The sequence below is a fragment of the Daucus carota genome, chromosome 1, assembly GCF_001625215.2.
Source record: "Daucus carota subsp. sativus chromosome 1, DH1 v3.0, whole genome shotgun sequence".
NCBI lineage: Eukaryota > Viridiplantae > Streptophyta > Magnoliopsida > Apiales > Apiaceae > Daucus > Daucus carota.
The window spans coordinates 25,896,969-25,922,214 of NC_030381.2; the positions used below are offsets into that span (position 1 = coordinate 25,896,969).

At 32.7% G+C, this 25,246-nt stretch overlaps 1 protein-coding gene across 2 annotated transcripts; it reads left to right on the forward strand.

Moving 5' to 3' along the window:
• The first annotated feature begins 9,464 nt into the window (after positions 1 to 9,464).
• LOC108205176 (mitotic spindle checkpoint protein MAD1) lies at positions 9,465 to 24,685 on the forward strand. 2 transcript variants are annotated; one of them, XM_064093940.1, is made up of 16 exons: positions 9,465 to 9,749; positions 9,850 to 9,949; positions 11,329 to 11,489; positions 11,876 to 12,073; positions 12,151 to 12,243; positions 12,878 to 12,994; positions 16,181 to 16,428; positions 17,121 to 17,292; positions 17,982 to 18,092; positions 18,172 to 18,378; positions 19,182 to 19,341; positions 20,398 to 20,488; positions 20,583 to 20,652; positions 21,003 to 21,131; positions 21,288 to 21,326; positions 24,255 to 24,685. In XM_064093940.1, the coding sequence occupies exons 1-16, from the start codon at positions 9,588 to 9,590 to the stop codon at positions 24,342 to 24,344; spliced, it is 2,148 nt and encodes a 715-aa protein (XP_063950010.1). In that variant the 5' UTR covers positions 9,465 to 9,587; the 3' UTR covers positions 24,345 to 24,685. The 2 variants fall into 2 exon arrangements, with proteins under 2 accessions (XP_063950010.1, XP_017230486.1); XM_017374997.2 differs by having other exon boundaries at positions 9,466 to 9,749; positions 18,175 to 18,378.
• The last annotated feature ends 561 nt before the right edge of the window (positions 24,686 to 25,246 follow it).

Here is a 25,246-nt window from a genome sequence, read left to right on the forward strand (position 1 = left end):
GAATTTCATTTCTGAAAGATTTCAATTTTCAGTTTTATTCAATTTTAAGTGCCTGTTTGGGGTTGTGGTTCCAAACAACAACAACAGTTTTTTCTCAAACAGTTGAATAAAAGTGTTTGGTAAAATCTAAAAGAGCCTTTTCAAACCGCATTTTTGGTCCAAAAGCTGCTTTTAGAGAAAGCTGGTATACCCCTGCTATTCACAAAAGCGGCTGTTGCGCGCAGCTAGGGGAGAGCATGGGCCGGTTCGGCTCAGTTTTTGAATAAAACCGGAACCGCAACCATATATCTTCAGTTTCTAAATTCGAAAACCGCAACAGCCGGTTCGGATTCGGTTTCGGTTTTGGTTTAAAAAACCCGGTTCGGTTATAATCGGTTCGGTTTCAGCCTTGATCAATAATTTAAAGAACTGGGCTTTTGGATGGTTTCAGTTCATTTTATGCAGAATCTATTTCCAGAGACAATTAAACACTATGGCTAGCTTTCTATATCAGCAATGGCAGGAGATTTAAATAGGCATGTCAGAAGAAAAATATGCAACAATTTAAGTTATGTATTGATTGTAAAAGCAGAGTGTTTTTGAATCTTTATGATGAAACTTACTCTCAAGTTGGTTCGTTCAATTTGTTGTTCAAAAATCATAGATTTATTGATTTTTGAATATGATATAGATTATATATTATTACATATTATATATAATATTTATTATTTAATTATTATTTTAATAATCGGTTCGGTTCGGTTTTTATCAGTTCGGTTAGGAGGTAAAACCGGAACCCAACCATTTAAATCGGTTCGGTTTTTAATTTTTCGATTTCGGTTTCAGATCGGTTACACTCGGCTCGGTTTTCTCCGGTTTTTCTCGGTTTCGGTTCGGTTTCGGTTTCAAATCGGTTTTTTGCTCGGCCCTACGCGCAGCTGTTTCAGTCTCCAGCATCAAGCCCTCAGACATGCAACTATTTTTTATAAACTATATTGTAGTTGTTTACCCTTAAAACAAAATAACAAGTCACACATATAACACACGTTTTATTATAATCTGGAATATTGTTGGCTACACATGATGGTTGCTGAATTTTTTTAAATAAAAATTTAAGTGAAAACATTTGAAATAAATTATTAAAATATTGATGGTTGTTGTTTAAATGAATTTTAAGGTTATATCTTTTTGGTTTCATTAAATTTTGTTTTAAAAAAAATCATTATAATATAGAGGCAGAAATTAAATTTGTTGAGTAATATATATTAGTTGAAGAAGAAAATTATATATTTATATATAAAATAAACGTAAGTAGTATATTTGGTAAATGGTATAGATTTTTATATATTTTTTTAAAAAAATATAAGAATTAATATTGATGTTCTTAATCAAATAGAAATAGTCTCAATCACATAAAAAAATATTGTATGTTAATAATAAGGAATTATTTTTATTTTATATTTGAGTATAAAAAATAAATGACGCGTTACTGTTGAAATTATTTTACAGTAGTTTTTTAAATAGAATACCATAATTTTTATAAAAAAAATCATAAATTTTATTGGTAATTCCAATATGATTTTATATTCTAAATATGATTTTTATATCATTACTTAAAATTATATATATTAATAACATATTTTTTTAAAAACCTCATATTCATACAAAATAATCAATTAAATTTTAAAAAAAACAGTATTTTATAGTTTTGCAACTGTTACTGTTAAAAGTTGAACACCAAAACATGTGTTACAGACGTATAAAACACTTTTGATTGCAATTGGTATTATAGTAAAGAACACTAACTTACCTTTATATTAAACATGAGATCAAGTTTCAGCTTGTTTTAGAGGCACGGCAAGAAAGAGAGGCACATAGCAGCTTTGGCTTTCGTTAAAATCTCCTAATATGCTCTCATGATCACCTCTCAATAACTCATATATATCTTATCCATGTTTTGATGGTGAGTATTCTACTTGAACTAATCATAAATAGGGCATCCTCAGTACTTGGCATTTGGAGTTGTAACGAGTTAATTGGTATATGAAGGTATGCGTAGGCTATCTTTGTTGATTTGGATAAAAGTTCTCTATCCTCGTGAAGAGGCTAATGGCATCTGTATTTAATGAAAACGAACTTTGTGATTGTCTAGTTCTTTTCAAATTAATGAAAGGGCCCATGCCCCTCTAAGCAACTAGTTGTATTGGCTAGGAAGGCACAACTCATGATACCCGTATTTTTAATGCAGCAGTTAATACACCACATTTGAATTTTCCATCTCTACCACATAGTAAGTTTTATTATTACACACATGTGCACACACATAAAAATATTTGTTAAATATGATTTTTATTTTGTTTTTATATGTAGATAAATATTATTTGGTAGATGCCGGATACCCACAAACATTATGATATCTTGGTCCATACAAAGGAGTTAGATATCATCTTCCTGATTTTCGTTGTGGACAAGCACCAGAAGGTTACCAAGAAATATTTAATAAAGCGCATTCATCCCTTCAGAGTTGTATCGAAAGGACATTTGGAGTTTGGAAGAAAAGATGGAAGATTTTGGCATACATGCCACAATATTTATTAAAATCTCAAAGAGATATAGTTGTGGCATCTATGGCACTGCATAATTATATCAAGTTAAACCCTATTAAAGATACTATTTATCATGAAGTTGATATGCATCCAGAATTTGTGCCAAGAGATATTTTTCTGGATCGTCGACCACAAGTTTTAGAGCAAAGTCAAAGAAGTGAAATATCAAGTGGGATGACTATTCTCCGCAATCAAATAGTTCATAGTTTAATGATGTAAAACGTATAAATTATTTTATCTTAGTACAATAATTAGACTACTCAATTTATCAAAGTTTGACTTAATTTTTATCTTAACTAGTTTTTTTATTTTCTAATTTTACACAATTATATTTGTTGTTTAATATTTGTATATGAAATAATTAATAAAATATTATTTTATTTATATTATAACTCTAAACAGCAACTTGACAAAAAATTTACCAAACAGTTTGTTTTCAGCTTTTACTGAAACAGCACATTTGAAATCAAGTTTGCCAAACAGTCTCAGTTTTTGTAAACAACACTTTTTTAAACAGCACTTTTACTCATAGCAACAACAATTTTCAACAACAATCTCAAACAGACCCTAAGTGATTTTAGTTTGACTCGAAATCGAATTTTCAACAGCAATCCCAAACATACCCTAAGTGATTTTAGTTTGACCCGAAATCGACCCGATTGCTGACACGAACACGACCTATTACCCGAAATTGCCACTCCTAAAAACACCAAGTATGACTTTGGAATGGACAAACCCCATACCCGATTGCAGATACCCATGAACCAAACGACCCTAAATGGTTTCTAATCCATGATTGCTAAATGCAGTAAGAGATTACTTTGTGCAATAACCAGAAATTACAAAACTATCCCTTTCTCTCTCTCCGTGTCAGTTGACTATAATTAATAGATGTTTTGATTCTACTCAAATACAATGATCATGATTAACATCATTAAATACATACAACGCATCTACTTTTACATATACATGAATAATGACCTATCCTTTCAATACTTCTTCTACGTGTGTGTATATATATGTGTATTTTTTTATCATGTTATATATATGTGTTTGCCAAAGCTGAACTAACTACAAATCAAGAGGTAAATTACAATTCATACTACTATTAACTTGTTCTTCATACTACTAGTAGTGTTGCAACGTATACTTTTCTCATTTCATCTTCAGAGATACTGTTTATTTCACTTATACCTTGCATTCAAAGGGAATTACATATTTTTTTTACAGTTTCATCTTTGTATCTACTTTTACACTTTTTTTTTTGTAATCTGCGTATATCTTCTATGTCAACTCCATATGACCTGCTTAACCTAAAAATATATAATTATCTTCTCATATATCTTTGTCATATACATATTAATTTTTTAATTTTTTGTATTCATTAGAAAAATGCATGTTATCTAATTGAATTAGTTTTTCAATTTTACGTGTTCATTAGAAGCATGCATGTTATTGAGTTAATTTTGAATTTTAGGTGTTAATTAGATACATGCATATAATAGAGTTAATTTTGAATATTATATGTTCATTAGAAACATTCATGTAACTCAGTTTTTCATGTAACATCTTATATTTTTTTTACAAATTTTCCCTACTCTTGCATTGTAAAATATATTATATTATTACTATTATTATTATTAGTAGAAGTATTTAATATCACTTTTTAATATTATATTTTTATTTATACATGTAATTCGCTATATTTTCAATTTTATGTGTTCATTAGAAACATGCATACAGTTGAGTTAATTTAAATATTATATGTTCATTAGAAATATGGATGTGATAAAGTTTTTATGTAATTAACATATTATATTTTTTAATAAAATTTTCCTTCTCTTGCATTATAAAATATATCATATTATTATTTTCATTAGAAGTATTTTTAAAAAGAAAATATATATGTATTTTATTATTAATTTATTTATTAGTAATAAATAAATTATATTACGAGTTATTTTTCTATATTTATATCTATTTTTTTGTCCGCACAAACTTTGTAAATCCTAATTTAGTTTCAATTTTTTTTAATGATTTATTTTTTCATAGTCGATTTATACTTAAAAAATTATATTTGTGTTTTATTTCAGATCATTCACTTATGGATGGATCAGGAGATTTTGAGGTGAACGTTTTATTTTATTAACAAGTGTTAAATATTCTACTTAAATTTATATTTATATTGTCTCATGATATCATAAATTTCATTACAGGATGTATTTTTTGATTTTAGTTCAAGTCAATTACAAGATGTTGCTCACTTATTCACAACACATGAGATATTTTATAGTCGAGCAGACCTAGAAACATTTGTGAGGGCGTTCGGAAAAAACAATAATATTGGCATTGTCATTCTTAATTCTAAAGGAGGCAAGGGTGATGGATCAGGTCAAGCCTATGTTTATTTTGGATGTGAAATATCTTTGCATTATAGAGAAGAAAACAAGGACAACGAGTCTACATCAGGAGCCAAACGCAACAGTGGGACAAAAAGATGTGATTGTCCATTCCGTCTCAAAGGGAAGGAAATTCATGGAGGAACACAGAGAATATATGAGATTGATGGAAATCACAATCATAATTTTCCAGCATATAATGTGGGTCGATCAATGATGAGCAGGTTGTCCGAGGATAAGAAGATGAAAACAAAGGAAATGACACGTGCTCATGTGCCTTCTTCTCAAATTTTGATTTCTATCAAGAATGAGAACAAGAATCATTTAACGACCATGAAGCAAATGTATAACTACAGGCAGAAGATAAGGAGAGAAGAAATGGAAGATCGATAAGTTATTCAGCAACTTTTGAATTATTTGAGCAAGGAGTCTTATTTCTATTCATATCAATCTTCTCCAGTAACCAACATGGTTACAGATTTATTTTTTGCAAACAAAAAGGCTGTGCAACTTCTGAATCAGTTTTATTATTTGTTGATAATGGACTGCACGTACAAGACAAATAAATACAAAATGCCATTGCTAGAAAGAATTGGATGCGTGCCGAGGGGAAAATTTTTTATTGTTGGATTGGCATTCTTACTAGATGAGAAAAAAGACAGCTTTCAATGGGCCCTTCAATGCACGAAATGTCTCTTCATAACTCATCTTCCGGACGTTATTGTCACTGATAGAGAATATGCATTGATACATGCCATCAATATTGTTTTTCCTACTAGTTATCATATGTTGTGTACATGAAATATTGCAAAGAATGTGGAATCTAAGGCTAAGAATGCTACAAAGAGTCATCTCTTTGCACTTAGAGTTGTTGGTAGTTGGAACAGAATTGTTTACGCTGAAACAGAAATGGATTATGAAGAAAAAGTAAAACATTTTTAAAAGACATATGCTAAGCATCCACAACTACTTACGTATGTGCAGAATACATGGCTAATTCATGCAAGAAAATGTTGTGTACATGAAATATTGCAAAGAATGTGGAATCTAAGGCTAAGAATGCTACAAAGAGTCATCTCTTTGCACTTAGAGTTGTTGGTAGTTGGAACAGAATTGTTTACGCTGAAACAGAAATGGATTATGAAGAAAAAGTAAAACATTTTCAAAAGACATATGCTAAGCATCCACAACTACTTACGTATGTGCAGAATACATGGCTAATTCATGCAAGAAAATTTGTGCACGCTTACACAAATAAGGTGTTGCATTTTGGAATTCGCACCACAAACAGGTATTATTTTTGTTATTATTTAATATTTTTTTGTATAATATTAATTATTTTCTCTTGTAATAACAGGGTTGAGAGTTCTCATAACGCTTTGAAGAGATTTTTGAAGACATCGACAGGAAGTTTGGACACAATTTGGTCGAGGGTGCACTCTTACTTAGAACTTCAAGAAAATGAAATTAAAGCTAGCTTTGTCATGTCTGCAAATAAGGATCTTCATATCGGTGTTTTACATCTCTTAGCTCAGTTGAGGGGTAAGATATCTCACTTGGCTATTAAAAAAAGTATGAAAGAATATAGTCGACATGGAGTAACCACTGATACTGAAACTTGTGGTTGTTGCTTGCGAACATCACATGGTCTTCCATGCGCACATGAGATGAGGATACTAGATAAGGAAGAAAGAAGCATCGAGTTAGATAATATTCATATTTTCTGGAGAACTCTTCATATGGAGGGCACTACGGTATGTCAGATGATCAACACAAACAATTTCAAGATGATGATAAGATTTTACACTACTATTTTAATATAATGATGCAGCAATCACCAGAAGCTAAGAAGATGTATATATCTCAACTAGAAAAGTTAATACACCCGGAAGTACTTCCATTATAAGAGCCACTTAGTGATCGAAAGAGTAAAGGCCGTCCAATAAACAGGAGCTCCACAAAAAGAAAACCTTCATACTTTGAGCATTTTGATAAAAAAAATTATCTTCAGAAAAATCAAGTAATAAGCGCAAAGCTTCCACAAATGAAGAATCCAATATTCCTGCAGAAATTTCACGATTTTTTGTTCCGTGTATTCTTAAATGTGTGGATGTACTTGGGGATGGTAATTGTGGATATAGATCAGTAGCTCATCAAATTTATGGGTCAGAAGATCAGTGGAGAAGGGTGCGTAATGAAACATACGATTTCATTGAGGGACGCTTAGATTTTTGGATGAAGGTATGGAATAAAAATATTGATCAAGTATGGAGTAAGTTACAGAAGATTGACTATTGTGAAAGTCCTTGTTCAATGGAGTACTGGATGTCTTTGGATGAAATGGGTCCGGTAATTGCAACTCTGTATAATATAATATTAGTTGTTATAGACTCGACGGTATAGCTTGGTACTTTGACATACTTGCCATTATATGTTCCGGAAGGCATTACTAGACATGAGAAACTTATTGGAGTTGCATTTCTACGAAACCAAAATCACTTTATATCGGTATGTACATATAAATAATAATATTCTTAAATTATTAACTAATATCATCATCTATTTATATAATTTATTAAATTTATAATTAATATTTACAGGTCACTATGCTGGATAATTGTCCTGTTCCACCAATTTTCGGGTTTTGGTACAAATTACATGATGATTCTGTATATGGATGGGATGTTTTTCTACAAGCAAGAATTGAAGAATGGAAATTACAATGTGCTAAATGATAACATGTAATTTATTAAATCTTCAAATATTTATTAAGTATATTCAGGTTTGCATATGCATGCATCTATTGTTTTCTTTTCTTTTTGATTATATGAGTGAATTTCTTTTTTACATAAACTGAATGGTCAGACTTTGTGTAGTTGGTAATACAAGCTGCATGCATGGGTTGGGGCTCAACTAGAATTGAGGCCTTAAGCAGATTTTAACAGGATAAGATAATAATTAATTATATTTTTCATTCTACACAAAATTTATATACTATTTTATATATGTTGTTCTTTTTATTTATTATTAGATTTATTGGTATATCAATGTAACATTTAAACTAATTAAATATTAAAAGGTACTATAACATAAAAAATAGAAACCACATAATTTATAATAATGTAAAATTTACGAAAAATAAAATAATATTATATATTTAAATAATAAATTTTATTACCATTAGTATATACTTAATACAATAATTCATACTTGTTTTAGATATTTTATTTTTTTCATATTAACAAACAAAAATTTGATTTTTATTATCTTAATATATAAAATTTTAGTCAACTTTGAGGGCCTTTTTAGGGTTAGTATTCTAAGCAGGAGGTGTGGAAACAGCTCAACATCTTTGTATCAACTCTTGCACTGAACCTGATTTTGGCTTCATGTCTTCCTTTTGTCTTTTCTCTCTCCACATATGTCGATCAGTAACATCTTTCTTGTAGTACTTGATTTCCTGGATGATGTGATGATCCATCGAAATAAAAGATCTCTGAAATGAGATGGGCATGAAGTATGAAAGATTACAAGCTACCACGACTAAAAGAATGGTGCATACTATTAAGCATTAATGTTTAATATAACAGTGATGGTAGTTGTATTCATCTAAGTGTTTGTCTACTGTGTGCGCCTATGAGTACATGCTAAGCATGTAAACTCATAAATTTGGTATGTTTTGATTGGTGTGCTTGGTGTAAATGCAGGGGCCATCATTATTAAAATGAGTGTGAGCCAATCAAAACAAAGAAAAAAAACATCAAATTTTGTGCTCAATGTGTGCCCACTATAGAAAAATCGTTTATTTAATACTATAGTAGAATAGTCAAACACACTCATTTATTAAGTTATTAGACATTCGGATATTTTAGTGTGTGCCCATAGGCACACACTAACAACCATTTTTTGAGTAAGTGAATGATCACACACTAACAACCATTTTTTGAGTTGGTGAAAGATTTCTATTGGATAATCTCATTAATAATCATGGCCTCCTGCATATGCACAAAAATCATGACCAGTAAAAACTCTCCTGAACAAAAAAATAGTTGTTAGTGTGTGCCAATGGACGCACACTAGAAAGACCCTTAATGTTGTGTTTGGTTGGGGTGAATGATTCCGGAAGGAATGGAATGAGAAATGAACTATCTTATGGACAAATTTTAAGAAATTTCATTCCTTTCTCCATTCCATTCCTTACATAATGTGCTAATATCACACCTTCAATTTGAGATGGAATGATCCATTCTCTCCCATCCTCAATTTTTTCTCGAATCTCATCATAGCAATTTTGCACTTCCTCAATTGTTTTTAAAAACTTTCTTCCTATCTATATTAGTTTCAAGTATTTCCAGTCATTTCATTCCATTCCATTCTCTCCGACCAAACACAACATTAGACATTTAATACATGCAGGAGTTAAAAGTAATTTCTGATTACTGCACAGAGTAATTTTTTAATGCAATCAGCAACAGCCTTCTAACCAGGGGGTTTATTCGGACACCCGGTATATGCAAACGAATAAACAAAATAGCGCCATACAAATTACAAATCAAACTCAGAAGTCAGAAACCAAGGGTTTATCAAATTAGACGAGATCGAGATGATTGTACGGACGCCACCTCGGAAACGCAAGGCCGATTCGACGGCACCCGAAAGCCCCAATTCCGACCACCGTCTCATCATTTTTGAGGATCTTCCGGCGCCGGAGCCGTCTCACCAGCCCTCCCAACATATGCTTTGCACTTATCAATGCCGTCAGATGGTAAATATACCTTTAATTCATACATTTCACGTTATTTGTAATTGATTTTTTAGGTATTATTAGTTGAATTTGAGCTCAGTTTGATTTGTGTGATTTTTAGGTTAAAGCCGACTTTTTCGATGCTCTGAACAGTGCGGAGAAGCAGGCACGCGATTCTCAATCGAAAATTGAGGCTCTGACTGATGATTTCGGAAAATCAGGTTATATTTAATTTCGTTTTGAGTATGTTGTCACTCATTATAAAATCATAGCCATCATCGATATGGAAGCTTGTTAGTTTGTTATATCCGTTTATGAGAGAAATGTTTATGCATTTTTGGTGGCAGTAGAGCCGTAAAATATATAGGTAAAAAGAGATTAATTCACGATGGATAAATCCCTTTTCATGTAATTATTTGTTGACACATTAACACATTGTTGTTTAATGGTGAAGTATAGTAAAGATTAAGGAAACACTATGTCCATGTTGACAATTAGCAGTTAGCTGTTAGCAGATTGAATTAGCTGCTTTGACTAGCCTTTTGAAGTAGCTGTTTTGACTAGTGGATTAAATTAGCTGTTTCGTGTGAAACTGTTTGATCAGCTTTTTGTATTTTAGTTAGACACCTGTGAATCCTCTAATTCAAAAAACTCCTCCAAGTAGCTTTGACATTTAGCTTTTTGAGTCCAAAAAGCTATTTAAATCTGCTAACTGCCAAACACTGATATTGGCCCTATTTGGAGGTTTGCTAGAGGTTTGAGCCATATTAGAGGTTTGACCATGTGAATAAGCTAATATTAGTGTTTGGTAGTTAGTGGATTGAAATAGCTTTTTGGACCGAAAAAGCTACTTGGAGGAGTTTTTTGGATTAGATGATTGACACGTGTCTAGTAAAATACAAAAAGTTAATTAAACAACTATTTACCATACAGTTTCATAGCTAATTCAATCAGCTAGTCAAAACAAATTCAATCAGCCAGTAAAAACAGCTGATTCAATCCGCAAACCGCTAACCGCTAACCGCTAACCGCTAATTGTCAAACAGGGCCATTAGCTTAAACATGGTCAAACCTCTAATATGAACCAAACCTCTAACTTTTAAATAGGGCCTATGAAGTACAACCAGAGAAAACTTGTTGTTAGTACTCCCTCCGTCCCCCTGAATTGTTTACGTACACTGTTTGCATGCATTTTGAGGCTCGTATAAAGTATAGTTTCACAATTTTTTTTTAAAATTTTCTTTTTTTGGATAAAAGAATAAACATCAAACTTTTATTCAGAGAAAAAAAAATTAAAAAATATATTACGGAACTATACTTCAAATGAGCGTGGAAAAACGTGCCAAAAAGTAACGTAAAGAAATGAGGGGGACAGAGGGAGTAATAGTTAGTATGTTGACCTTTTATATTAATAAGCTTGAAACTCTGAACCGTGATTGTGTGTGCACTTTTTTTCCAAGAGCCTGTATAAGTATGATGTCTAGGAATTTGGAGTTTTTCATCTGTGTTCTGTATTTGGCATTGTTCATGTCATTTTATAATTATTTTTGTCGCTTATCGTGTGCTGCCCAGATGAAATTTCATTGTTAATATGTTACAGAATCCGAGCGGAAGAAATTCCGAGAGCAGTTCTTGTATTCAGAGCAAGAACTTGCTGCTGCTAAAGGGCGAGAACAGGCACTGCAAGATCAACTCATGAAAGAGGTTAATGACTCTCATGAGCGTATCAAAAAGCAATTTCATCAGTATAGTGAACTTGAGGTTCGTATATTAATACTGTAATCTTCTTGTACTTCATAATTACTAACCCTAACCCTCTTCGATTGATTGATCAAACATAGTCAGAAGGTGCCTTGCACTCTTACCATCAAAGTTGTTGTATCATTGCAAGTAGTTATTATTTTTTGTTTCTGTCTGTCTTGGCCAATGCCTGGACCATCTTTATTTTCTATAACATAATATGCTTGCGACGAGTTAAAATAATTATTTAGAATTTCTGAGTTAAAGAATTTATGTTCAAGCTGTTGTGACAGCTAGATTTTATCCAATTTTATACCTCTGTGCTTTTTCAAAGGCCCTCTTGAACTATTTTTGTATCTTGGGTTTTAAAGATGGATATTATGAATATTCTGCTACTTGATATGTAGGGGAAGTTGGAAAATGAATTGAATCTTCGTAAAAAAGCTGAAACTTTAGCAGCTTCTGCTGAAGAAAAGGCAAGGCTATTAGAGAGGCAATTAAGTAGTCTTACTGAAAGTACAGAGAGGGAAAAAAGCCGTCTTCAGAAGGAGGTTATCCAGATGGAAAGAGAGGCTAAACTTTCTGTTTCAAGGATAAGTGCAAATGTGAGTAATTTGTTTTATGAGAATGTAGATTGTTTACTTATAAATTGGCTTTTGATATATTCATTTTTTACCATTAGATGGAAAGAATGGAATGCAGAGCAAAACATGCTGAGACAGAATCAAGGATATTGAAGGAGCAACTGGAAGAACTTAGGACACGACTTAATGAGGTCGTAATTTAATGTATTATATCTTTCAAGCTCATTTATTATCCCTTTATATATCGTGCCTCCTGTTATGCTTCTAGTCTATTAATATTTGGTAGAAATGGTTGCCGAAATTAGAAAGAGGATTAGACAGTCGAACTATCCACAAAATCCCACATAATTGCCCACTCTAAAATCGGACTATAGACTGGCTTACTATATGTTTGTTTACAAGGACTGTAATCCTGGGACTTCATATTACTACTCTCGTTCTTTTATAATCAATTTTATCAACTGCCCTCACAGACAATTTTTTGTCCCTTTGTTTTGTCTGAGAGGTACTAATGAACCCACTCTTTATGTCGTATAATTAGTCCCTCATGATACAGACTAAAAAGTGATACATTGTAGGCTGTAGTTCATTCATACATAATATAAGGATGAACCTAGTTAGACACTTAAGCAAAGAGTCAGGAATCCGTAATCCCACTAAACAATAGGATTGAAGTATTTAGCTGAGTGTAACGGCACATTTTCTTTTTATTTTAATGTCTTCACGCATATAAAATTATTTATGAAGTTTCAGAACTCCTTTTTGGGTGGCAAATCACTTGGACAAAGTCCTGTCTTATTTAGTGAATTTATTGTTTGTCAGCAGTGCTTACACCAGAAGAATGAGGTGGAAAAAAAGCTATCCAGTTTAATGTCTCAAGAGAGTACATCTACAGATTCTAGTGTTTTAGTGAAGCACCTGCAAGAGGAGCTTAAACACTATGTAAGTCTTAATTATTATTGATTGTATGTCTCATAAATATTTAAACTGCTACTTCGCAAAGAAGAAAAGTTAATTGCTAAATGTGTATAAAACTATAAATGCATTTAAATGCAATTATTACTAAATTCTAGAGGACAAGAAGCAACACTAGTATAACTTATATAACAGCTTAAGAGTGTGCCTTTACTCTTTAGAGTAACTAGACAAGTCTGTATGTTCCTTATAGTCATGCACTTTCGTTTGCCTTGTTCTTTGGTCTTGTTATAATCTATTGTAATACTTTAAGGCTTGAATCTGTTAAGCTGCTGTCCTTTTTCTAATTGCATTTTCTTTTCCTTTTTTCCTCACTGCATTTATCTGCGATTTTGTAATTTTTTCTCACATCATTACACTTCCTCAGGGCTCAGAGCACCTGTAACCTATAAGTGACACACTTTACACTTTACAGATTAATGTAAAGTAACACACTTCACACTTGTACCAAAAGTTCATGCTAAAAAGAATATTTTCTATTTATCGATGTCCAGAAGAGATGAAGTTGCTAGGATAGAGAGGGAATGAATTAGTTTTACCTAATGACTCCATTAAGATAACTCTGTAAGTCAGTCTAAATTTGGCTTCTTTTTAAAGTTGGTTTATACACTAAATGAGTGTAACAGTTCACTTTTGAAGTTAAGTTGGAGAAGTGGCGCACAAGTTATGTAGAAATGTCTTCTAGCTTTTCACTCTACAAGTAATGTTAAGATTTCGTCTTGAACTATTGTGAATTATACTAGGTGCTATAATATACCCAGGAAAAACTTAAAAGACCCTATAAAAAACATAATTGCTCTTTATACCCACATGTCCATCACTGAGATGCAAGTGGAAGGTGAGTCTTATAATTCGTAAGTGGTATTATGAAATAAATGCTGATCTACCATTTAAGTACACTGTAGTTATAAGGTGGACTTATTGGCTCTAAAAGTAAGTAAAAACCACAGTTCTTCTGACATTATTGGCTGGGAGAGTGAACTAGTATCCTATGTTACTCCTACACGTGTTGAGATGAATTTGGACTTGCCGGAGGAGAAAGAGATGCATGTTGGAGATGGAGATTGCAAACAATATTACTGAGAGAGAAATTACTGAAGAGAAGATTAAGAAGAGGTAAAAAAAAATGAGGAAGAAAAAAGTAAAGAATTTAGGGTTATTGAAATTTGTATGGGAAGAAGATGATAATGGTACTGTACTATTGAATGGTTGATGTATTCGAACAGTGCATATATGTAGGAATTCCAGTCGCCTCTATCGCGAAAGTACTACTTTATGATGTGTTACTTATTAAAATTGACTTACTTAAGCACTACACTTACACTGTGTTCCGAATCTAGTACATAAAAGAAAAATAAAATAAAATTTGAACTCTTTTCACCAAATCTTTTATAAGTGGGAAGAGGATTTTGGACACCAGAGATGTGAAGAGTTTTCTCTTGTCCCTTAGCTTTCTTTTTCTTTTCTTTCTTTATTCTTTTGGGAACATGTCAAAAAAAATTCTTTATTTTCTTTTCTTTTCTACCCAAAAAATTATTTTTGCAACACAGTGTAATAGATATGTGTAGCACAATGTTATTAAACAAGTGATGCACCCAAGGCGCTAGAGTCCCATGGAGCCCGCACAAAGTGTTCGCCTCATCAAAGTAAAACAAATTTATTCAGAAAATGAATTATATATCATACAATTATGCAAAAAAACCACAAACTATATGAAACTTAAAAAATGCATTATTTAAACTCTAAAGTGCAACATATATCAAATCGAGGAACGGAAAACAATAATATGTGTAACTGTATACATATGATATATATACACAAAATTTGAATACATATAGTATATACATGATAATTGATATATAATTGTATGTGTACATGCAGATGGACTGAAAATTAGAAAAGAAGAGAAAAAGTAGGGAATAGATATTAAACTCAGTCCGAAACAGGTCAAACTCGGCCGGAAATCGGGCAAACTTGGTGGAGGACTCACATAGAATAGAGTTGGGCTGTGTTATGCAATTAGGGTTTTCTTTAACTTTTTTGTATATTTTTATCACGTGCTCAAGGCGTGCCTCGAGGCGCGCCTTTAACAACATTTGTGTTGCATTGTGTAATTATATATTTTTTAAACGAATTTTATATGTAATGGATGCATGTATAATAATTTAAAAAACTAAATGAAATATAATATTGTTATGCTTCTATTTATTGTATATAAATGTCATATATGTATAACACATCAATTGTTGGCACCAATCTTCCAGCAGTTTCTTTCCGCTGGGAGGCAAAAACCCATGTAAGTATATGTGTAACCCCTCAATTTACATAAAAAATTTAGGAATAGTGCCTTCTAGCGGAAAAAAGCTGTAGCTGGTTGCATCAATTGCTTGTTAGGTACCCGAACCTATGTATATATATGTATAATAAAATTTATACCTCTGGTTTATATTGCATTAGATTAATTATTTTGAAAAATACAAATTCCCATAATTGTTATGTTTTTAACAAAATTAAGTGTTCTCATTTTATATAATTGATAAATGATAATGTAAACTGATTAATATGATATAATTTAAATGTGTGCATCGCTGTAGTTGTGTCCAAAATTCGTTTAGTATCCCCTTTCAAGTTTTCAAATAGACAAGTCTGAGGCTCAGTATCCGAGTCCGAGTAACTGAACTAATATCTGTTCCTAGAGATTTTGTATAAATTTGACTTATTTAATGTCACTTTGATCCTTCATAATATGTGTCATAAAGTAAAGCAATTTGGACTGCATTCCACAATTCTAATAATAACATTGATGATTTATGTAATTACAATCTTTGTTAGAAGTTTTAATTATAAAAAAAAACCTCTCCTGTGGAAGTTGGGCACCTGGTGAAGTATACTAATATAATGTGTGATATGATGAATGGTGATGAGGACTCATATGAATAGATCAGTCTGTAATGTAGAGTCTAAAAATACTTTTATTCCTATAAAAAAAATCATTTCCAATTATTAGTATGTGGACAGGGGTTACCACAGTATATCTATTTACTCTGAAAATATTCGGCTGTGTCATATATGATTTATATACCTATATATTTACCATACATCATAACTAATGTATGTTTATTTGTTCTTCATTGTCTCATAATTGAACACCAGGAGTCTGAAGTTTGTGAGGCAAAAAAGTTGAGATCTACTCATGAAGATGTTGAATTGCTGAAAGAGAAATATATAGAAGAGAAAGCTCGCAGAGAAAGAGCAGAATTGGATCTAACTAAGCTACAAGATGTCCAGTTGAACACAACGAAGTTAGAGGATGAATTATCTGCTTGGAAATCAATGATGCAGGAAATTCCTGGTGTATCATGTGCTGATGATGTGCCTCTTAAGTTTGCAGGTTTACAGAAGTAAGTATGAAATTATTTACAATTTCAGCTATTTTCCTACAACGGACTTGAACTTCTAAAAGAAAATTTATTTAGTTTATATTAAATATAGCTTTAAAGTTGCTAGAGTTTCCATTTTTAGGTTGAATAATGGCCTTGATCATTGTTTCAGATCATTATATAAGCTCAGCGCAGTCCAGTTTGTATATCATAGATAGCAGAAGCCACTTTGATTTATATTTTTGAATATTTTTCAAAAGATTTTTATTATTTAGTTTAAGCTGGGTTACATCATAGAATAGTGTATGTTTTGGAAAGCTATGGAGAAATTCTTAATGATTATTTAGAAAATTGGTCTGCAAAAGGGTCATCAGCATCACGCCATCACATGTGCTTTACCAACGGGAGAAATATTTTTCTGGAAATGAGTGTTGTACTCCTCTTGTTAGCTGTTTAGTCCTTATAGTGTAGTTTAATTACATATTAATAACCCTTATTTTTTATAAAAGAATAGTGTCAACTTATGCAACATATTGTGGCTTTACTGTGCTATTCATACACTTACTATATATATTTTTTGTTTAGAAACATCTAACTTTTTGCTATGTCATTATTTGAGTATATTTATTGATGTATAAGGTCCTTGACATGGTTGTTAGCAAGTAGATAGAAATTTTATAATTCATACATCCAAGCGTAATTCTGAAATGCAGAGAGGTAGTTGATGGCATGATGAAATTCGGGGAAACCACCGAGCGCCTGAAAAAGCTTGAGGTGGATTTAGAAGCTGCAGAAGTGGGTAAGCAAAATGCTGAAGCTGATACGATTTTGGCAAAAGAGATGCTAGAAGCGTCAAAAACAGAGGTCAAACATATCAAAATGATGGTATGTCACATTTTGATCACGACATTTTATACTTGATGTTACCAGTGAAGTTTATTTTTGAGTGCCTTGTACGTGGCGCTTAATACTTTGGTTCTACATGCCGGGCATATTCTATTAATTAAGGCTGCGGTCACTTGTATGGGATAGAATAGGCTTTCAAATCAAAATATCAAAAAATCAGAGGGAAAAGAGAAGGGTGTAGGGATTCGACTTTACAGCTTAAATAAGAAAGGCCAAAGGGGATGCAATTTTTATGAGAAGATATGTCATGGATATGGTGGAACTGAAAAGAAAGGAATACTTATACAAATCCAAATCCAAACCAGGAGTAATTAATATTTCTGTACAGATCTCCAAAACTAAAGATTTCTTTCCAATTTACCCCATTTTATGCCATCCAAGTATACACAACTCAGATGTTCAAAGCTAATGTATAGTGACCATGTGTTGGTTGTCTTTCTTTCAAGTAGATTAGATAATTATATTTCGAAACTTGTGAAAAAGTGAACAAAAAAGAGAGGGAAAAGGTATCTGACATGATAATACTTGTGGACTTTCTACTCTATATTTCTCGGCTTTCTGCCACATTCACTGTATGCTGCTTTACATCTTTAATTAATTTTCACTGCCAAAGATTTTTTTAAGGAATCACTTTTTTTGCTTATTGTTTTGTAATAATTTTGGTATAGCTCTCTTCTGTTACTGAGGAAAGAGATCGGCTGAAATATACTATTGAGGAGTTCAAGAAGAACAAGAATGTTGAAGCAGGTGGCGAAGTGGTCCCTGGAAATATTACTCAGGTTGCATAATGTTTTAATTGCTCTATAACATATCCCTTGTTACTTTTTTTAATAGTTTTGTTTACTTGTTTAAAAATAGCAGGAGCTTGAGTCATCTCTTGTGAAGAAAGAAGAATACATAAAAGAGCTGGAGAAAATTTTATTTACTGAAAAAGAAGCGAGTACTCGCCGGCAGAATGAAATAAAGGTGCTCACCGATAGGCTGAATGATGAGGCAAGAAGAATAAAATCATTGGAGAGAGAAGGTGACCGTCTCCGTTCTGAGATATCGCTCTTGGAGTCAAAGGTATGCATGCATATTCTATTTGTGCAGACCATGTAACAGTTGTGCTGTTACTTTACTTCTCTATGTTCATTCGTCACTAGTTTGAGATAATTATTATATAATATTTTAAGCAATTATATGAAAGACAGCTATTGTGATGCATTTTTGCTTTGTGCAGTTCTTGTATATATGGTCAGTTCTTCCCTTTTAAAATTTTCTTACCATCACATTATCATTGTGAGCCTTGACACCTGCTAAAGAGGTTTGGTGTTTGTGTTTGAGAAATGCTTATAGATGTTCTTGTTCTTAAATCCCTGATATAAAATCCAAGGCTTCGGTTCATATATCAAGACTTGACAATCTCTGAATAATATATGGTGAAACACATCGATATAACTCATCCAATTTTATACTTGAATACTTTAAATAGGTTATATTTATCTGTAAGTTATTCAAGTTTTCATCAAAAAGTCCGGCGGAATTTGAGCATATTTACATAAGAGCTCACCAGGAGAGGGTTATATATAGGAAGTAAACATGTTCATTTTCTTTACGGGCCATACGTGTGTCAGTAGTCATTGTCTTTGAGTAGATAGAAATAGCTGCAAGCTTGACCATGCTTGATTATTGTTATATGAATGTCTTTTTCTTGGTGTGTGTGAAATGTAGCTTGCAATAGTCATTTTTATCAAAAAGAACATTTGTTCTGTTTTTACATGCTTCTTAGATTTTTTCTTTCTCTGTAATTAAGTATATAAAATACAGACGCTGATACAAATTACACAACAAAAAGTGAAATCACACATTTGATTTGATGTATTCAGCTGGGTCATGGCGATTATTCATCTGCAAGCACAAAAGTTCTACGGATGGTAAACACTCTAGCCGTTGACAGTGAGGCAAAACAAACAATCGAAGCTTTGCAGACCAAGTTACAAGAGACAAAGGAGAAACTACAAGCTGTTGAAGAATTAAAGCAGTCAGGTACTGGGTTGTATCTTGTAACAAAGTTTAGTAAATGTCACAATGAACAGAAAAGCAGTCGACAAGATAACAGGAAACTATGCTGAGGAGCAGATAAATCAAAAGAAACCAATTAACCATATCTTAGACTCAGATAAAGCATTTTGTTATAATTGGAAGAAACTGCATCTTGAAGAGTATATTTTTTTTCCTTGAAAAATTGTATGCTATGTTTTCCGTTCATGTTTGTCATTCAATTGTCTAAAGAGCTTCTTTGTCAAAAATATAGGCGTGGAGAGCTTTTAGAGTGGCTTTTTAAGTGTTTAATTTCTACTCAATACGCTCCGTGCCTGTGACATTTAGTTTATGTTCCCATGAACCTCATTTTTGTACTGTATTACAATGCAAGAGTAAGATTTTAGTTTAATGTTATAAAGCGTGTTAATATTACTAATTCTTACAGTGTTTGGTGAGGATTTGGAAGACGTAAAGAACTTAAATGAAATGGTATTTAGATGTCAGGTGTCTGATTTTCCAATGGTTTATAAGCAGGAAAAAAACCAAAATTACAGTACAGATGCATACAACCTAATTGTAGAATTAAACTTGCTTCCTTAAAAGTTTTTTACTGAGAATTCTTTTTTAATGTAATATGGAATAGTTGGCAAAAAAATTTGATTATTTTCTAAATGGATAGCTGATAGCATAATGCTTCTCATGTTCAATCCTGACATTTTTCCGCAGAAGTGACCCTGGTTCACTATGAAAGTTTAAAATCTCCCCACTACCCCAAGAGAAGGGCTTTTGCCATGTATTACAGATTTGTACTTTCCTATAATATTAGATTGGGTTTGGCCCCCAATATTTTATTTTGTGAAACAGAAACAAGATAACTGTTGTTTGATGTCTTGTTCGGGCTATAAGCAAGCTCATGCTTCATTATTTTGTATGAATATCATGGTGTGTAGGACATGGAATAAACATCCGATTTCTCTAGTGTTGCTACTTACATTTTTGCCAAGTTACATGCTTTATGCAGATTTTGTATTGTCCTTGAACATCTAAATGTTTATGTAGGTAATTCTGGCGCAAGTGTTGATTCATATATATCTGGAAAGATTGTGCAGCTTAAAGAGCAAATTGCAACACTAGGAAAACGCGAGGAAAGGTGTGACCTGTGTGTATGCACTTTAATTTGCTTGCTTCAGTATTGATCAGAGTATGAATCGATACTGAAACTTCTGAGTGATTTCATGAAACAGATATAAGACTGTTTTTGCGGATAGAATCTCAGTATTTAGAAGGGCATGCTGTGATATGTTCGGCTACAAGGTAAAGAACTTTTAGAAATCAGTATAATCGCTAAGTAATAACGTTTATCTGTATACGCAATTGTCATGTAGAAACTTATAGAAATAGATATTTTTTTATTTGAAAGTGATACCATGATATGTTCTGACAACCATGAGGAAAATTTTTATTTCCTTTTCTTTTTAACTAACAACTGTAAGAAGAGAAAATGCATCAATGGTTTGGTGTCACTCCAAGCTTGAATTTATATATTTTAATAGAAAAATATTAAAATGTTTCAATCAGGGGAGCAGGAATTTATGCTTGTTTAGCAAAGGTACTCGCTTCATATAAGACATCCTTTACAAATTATCTTAAATATATATTTGCAGATTCTTATGGATGACCACCATCGTGCTGATGGGATTCCTGTCACTCGTTTTACATTGCACTCAATTTATGCTCAAAGCGATGACGAAAAGCTTCAATTTGAATATGAGTCCGGGAATACCAATATTATTGTAAGATGCTCATATTCTCTCTTATATGGAAATGCAATAAGCAATATTCATGTATTATTGCTATAATTATGTATTCATGGGAGAGCTAGTGTTCTGTAAGCTGACAACTTAGCAGTTTATAATATATTTTAACCATATTTATGCATTTCTATCCAGGAAAGTGACTACACATCGCAGCCTGAGATATCCCGTCAGGTATTGATCTGACTTATTCAATGCTCCTCTATAATTATAAGGGCCCAATGTGTTGTTACGGCGACATGCTGTTGGTAATGGTGCCAGAAGACTATGTTACACTATGATGATAAGGAGTCTGTATGGTGGTGCATCATTGACTATATGTTTTCGTAAAGTATTAGACATGTACAACCATTCGGTAGTTTTTTATGCCTATGTTTGCAGTTTTGCATAAGTAACATTTCAACAATTAAAGAATTAAACTACTGATCAACAAGTTACCTGGTCGTTAATAATCAGATACTTTTAAATATTACATTATTAATAACTAATTAAAATATTAAAATTTCGAATGCTTAAATTAGTGACTGAACACATTCATCATATGGATTGCAGATTTTCGAACAGAACATTCAAACTGTTATAAACATAATGGGCTTTGACACCAATCAAACTTATAACAGAAAACACACTCACACACACACACACACACAGAGAGAGAGAGAGAGAGAGAGAGCTTAATATAACTTAAATATTACACACAGCAAGGCTACAGCTCTATTTTTTTTCTCTCTGTTCAGTTCCGTGAGTATCATAAGCTTTACCAGGGTGTCTTGTTTATAGCCTGATTTTGATTTCCTCATGACTTACATCAGTCACCTTGACCCCAGTTATAAGCCCACCATAATCCATGGCCTTGAATAGATCTACATGTGTCTTTGTTGAACAGTAGAGAGTTGTTTCTAGGTTATCTTCAGGTTGTTTTCATGCATGTGCCATCATATACCTGCTTTAGTTCATACTATACATTAACTAGAAGCCTTACAACCTTGACTAGCTTTTATACATAGAGCTAAATTTATGTCAGCCCAGCTATCCTGGATTTTGTCTTTATTTACTCTCACATGGCTTTTTTGCATTATACCACCTCATATAGTGATTGCATGCTTGTTGACTGCTCTCAATAAACACATCTAGCTGTTTATTTTTGACCTAGCTGATGCCTAAAGTAAATAACTTTAATATACAGGATTTTTGTTATCCAGGATTGAAGTAAGCATGTTTCTTCTTGACTACATTAAAGTGACGTGTGAACTCTGAACCATACAATTCCGGAGAGCTTGAAAATCCAAACACATTCATAACATTTTTTCCCTTTATTGAGAAAACATCTGCAAAATTTATTTGAGGTTTATATTGATCCAATTTCTTCAATTCTCACTTCGTTCCATTTGCTTTCTTTAGTAGTTTTCTCAAATGTGATCCAGTTACATTTGAGGAAGCTACAAAAAAAGCAAATGGAACAAAGTGGGGTTGAAGAAATAAGTACAATATAGAGCTCAACAAATTGTTGCAGAAATTTTTACAAAGTCATTAAAGCCGGATGTTTTTCAATAAAGGTAAAAAAAAATTGATAGGAATTGAAAGTTTTGTGCGGAGCATTGCATTTTCAGACTCTCCAGAATTGTATTGTTTAGAGTTCACACACCAGCTTAATGCAGTCAAGAAGAAACAGATTTACTGGAATCCTGGATAATAGATTTCCTAAAATCATGAATATTAAAGTCATTCAGTTTAGGCAGCAACCAGGTCAAAAATAAACAGCTAGGTGTGTTTATTGATAGCATCAACAAGCATGCATGCAGCAGATCACTATATGAGGTTGATGGTAATCAGGTGGTTTAATACAAGGCAGCCATGTGAGAGTAAATGGACCAGATTGTCGGGCTAACAAAAATACAAGTAGCTGTATGCATAAAAGCTAGTCAATGTTGCGAGGCTTTTGGTTAATGTATAATATAAACTGAAGCACGTATATGGTGGCACATGCATGAAGATAACCTAGAAACAGCAACAACTCTCTCCTGTTCAACAAAGACAACTGTAGATCTATCATGACAATGAATTATGGTGGACTTGTAAGATGAAGGCAGCTGATGTAAGAGCAAGTCCAATGCAGAGCTATAATTCGTTGTATAGCTATAATAGGGTAGAGCATGGTTCGGTCCGGTTTTTGGATAAAACTGGAACCATATACTTTGGTTTTAGAAATAAAAAACCGGAACAACAACTGTACACTGGTCCAGTTTCGGTTTTAAAAGCCTCGGTTTGGTTTCAAAACCGGAAGAAAATATATATAAGAAAGGGTTGTAACAATGTAGAATGAGATTGATTAGATCATCGGTTCAACACCTCTACAGGCTTGAATTATCCAGGTTTACACAACTTCAAAACAAATAGGCTGAACTCTGAAGATTAATACAATGCCATTAAGGCATTATCAAACAAATACAGAAAAGTTTAGTGTCCAACAAGCATAACCAACGGCCATATAAATGTTATAAGCAGAAAAGTAAAAGGTAAGATGAAGGAGATCAGAAAGAGGAATATAACAAAAGAAAAAGGTATTCTGCAGTCGGCAGAAGAGGAAAGAGCAGAGATACTACACAAATTAGAACCTAGAAGAGAGAATTGGATAGCCTAGTGGTGGGCTTATCCTCTGTTGTCCCGGGATATCCGGGTTCGACTCTGGCTCACCCCGAGAATTATTAGAACACATACTAACTTGTAAGGCATATAAGCCTGCATTGTCAAAAAAAAAGAAGAGGTTACTAACGAACTTAATGAAGATCTGAAAGCTGGCTGTTGGCCTGAGGCCGTTGGGTGGTCGCGAGTTGCAAGCAAGGCATTTTTAGATAGGTTAGGGCATTTAATATACTCTGCCAGTGGCTTTTATCATGAACTCTTGGAACAAAGAGAAATAAGATAATGCAGTTTAGAAATTATCCAAGCACATCAAAACTGAAGTGTATAATATGTGTTGCTTACCCATAGACTACTGCTATCTTCATTAGTATTTGTTGGTAAAAGGAATATGTATTGTTTTTTGGATATTGATTCTGTGGACTACTAAGAAGTTTATTTGCCTGGTTGGCTGTTATACAGGTTGATATATTTATTCGAAAAATGAACTCAATTCCAGCTTTCACTGCCAACTTGACTGTAGAGTCATTCAACAAGCGGACACTTTCCTGAGGTCTAGCTACTCAATTGCGTTGTTCCACCACCCCAAATGGGGTTTGCTTGTATATCGATTACATTCCTTTTCAAACTTATGTGAATTTTATTTCCCTATTGTTAGTGATGGTTATAGATTGTGCTAGACCTAAAAGATCCTGCTTGTTTGGTCAGAATCCCTTGGCTGTGTCATGACATACATTCAGAAGGTAGGGAAAGGGTGTTAAATAATCAACTACCTAGAACTTGCTCATCATTCCTTGTTTTTTTTGTGTCTTCTATTTTGTTTGATCAGTTTTGTGTATATGATTCACCCGTCATATTCAGATGAGGATATAAAATGCTCTTTTGATTTTGCATTGGACTGTGTAACCACTGCTTATGTGATGTAAATACTACTATACCTGAGACTGAGCTATAATTTTCTTTAAAGCAATGATTATGTCATGTCTTTTGTCCTTCCAGTGAATCTAGTCTGTCTAGATGCAAGCATCTCACTATACTATGCTTTCCACAAAATTCCAACTGCTTTTCAGGATACTCCCCCACTATTGTTTTCAGGATTACTCTCGTGTAATAGCAGTGCGCTATATGCTGGGACAATAGTGGGAAACATAAAGCAACTGGAGGTAAAATTATTCTGTCACTCCTACATTGTCATTGATATTAATGTTTTCTGTTTCTTATGCTATGCATTGCATAAGGCATGATGATCATACTTGTTATCAAAATATATAATTAGTTTAGTACCTTTAGACTTTTTACATTATGCATTAAGAAAGGTCCTGGCAAATGCTACATACTGTTTATTAATCTTTGCACCAGTTGCAATGGAATGTGGAAATCTATGCATGTGGTTTCTTATTAGTTTGCAGTTAGATGGTCATAACCGAGGTAGTGAACTGCAAGTATTCCAGTTC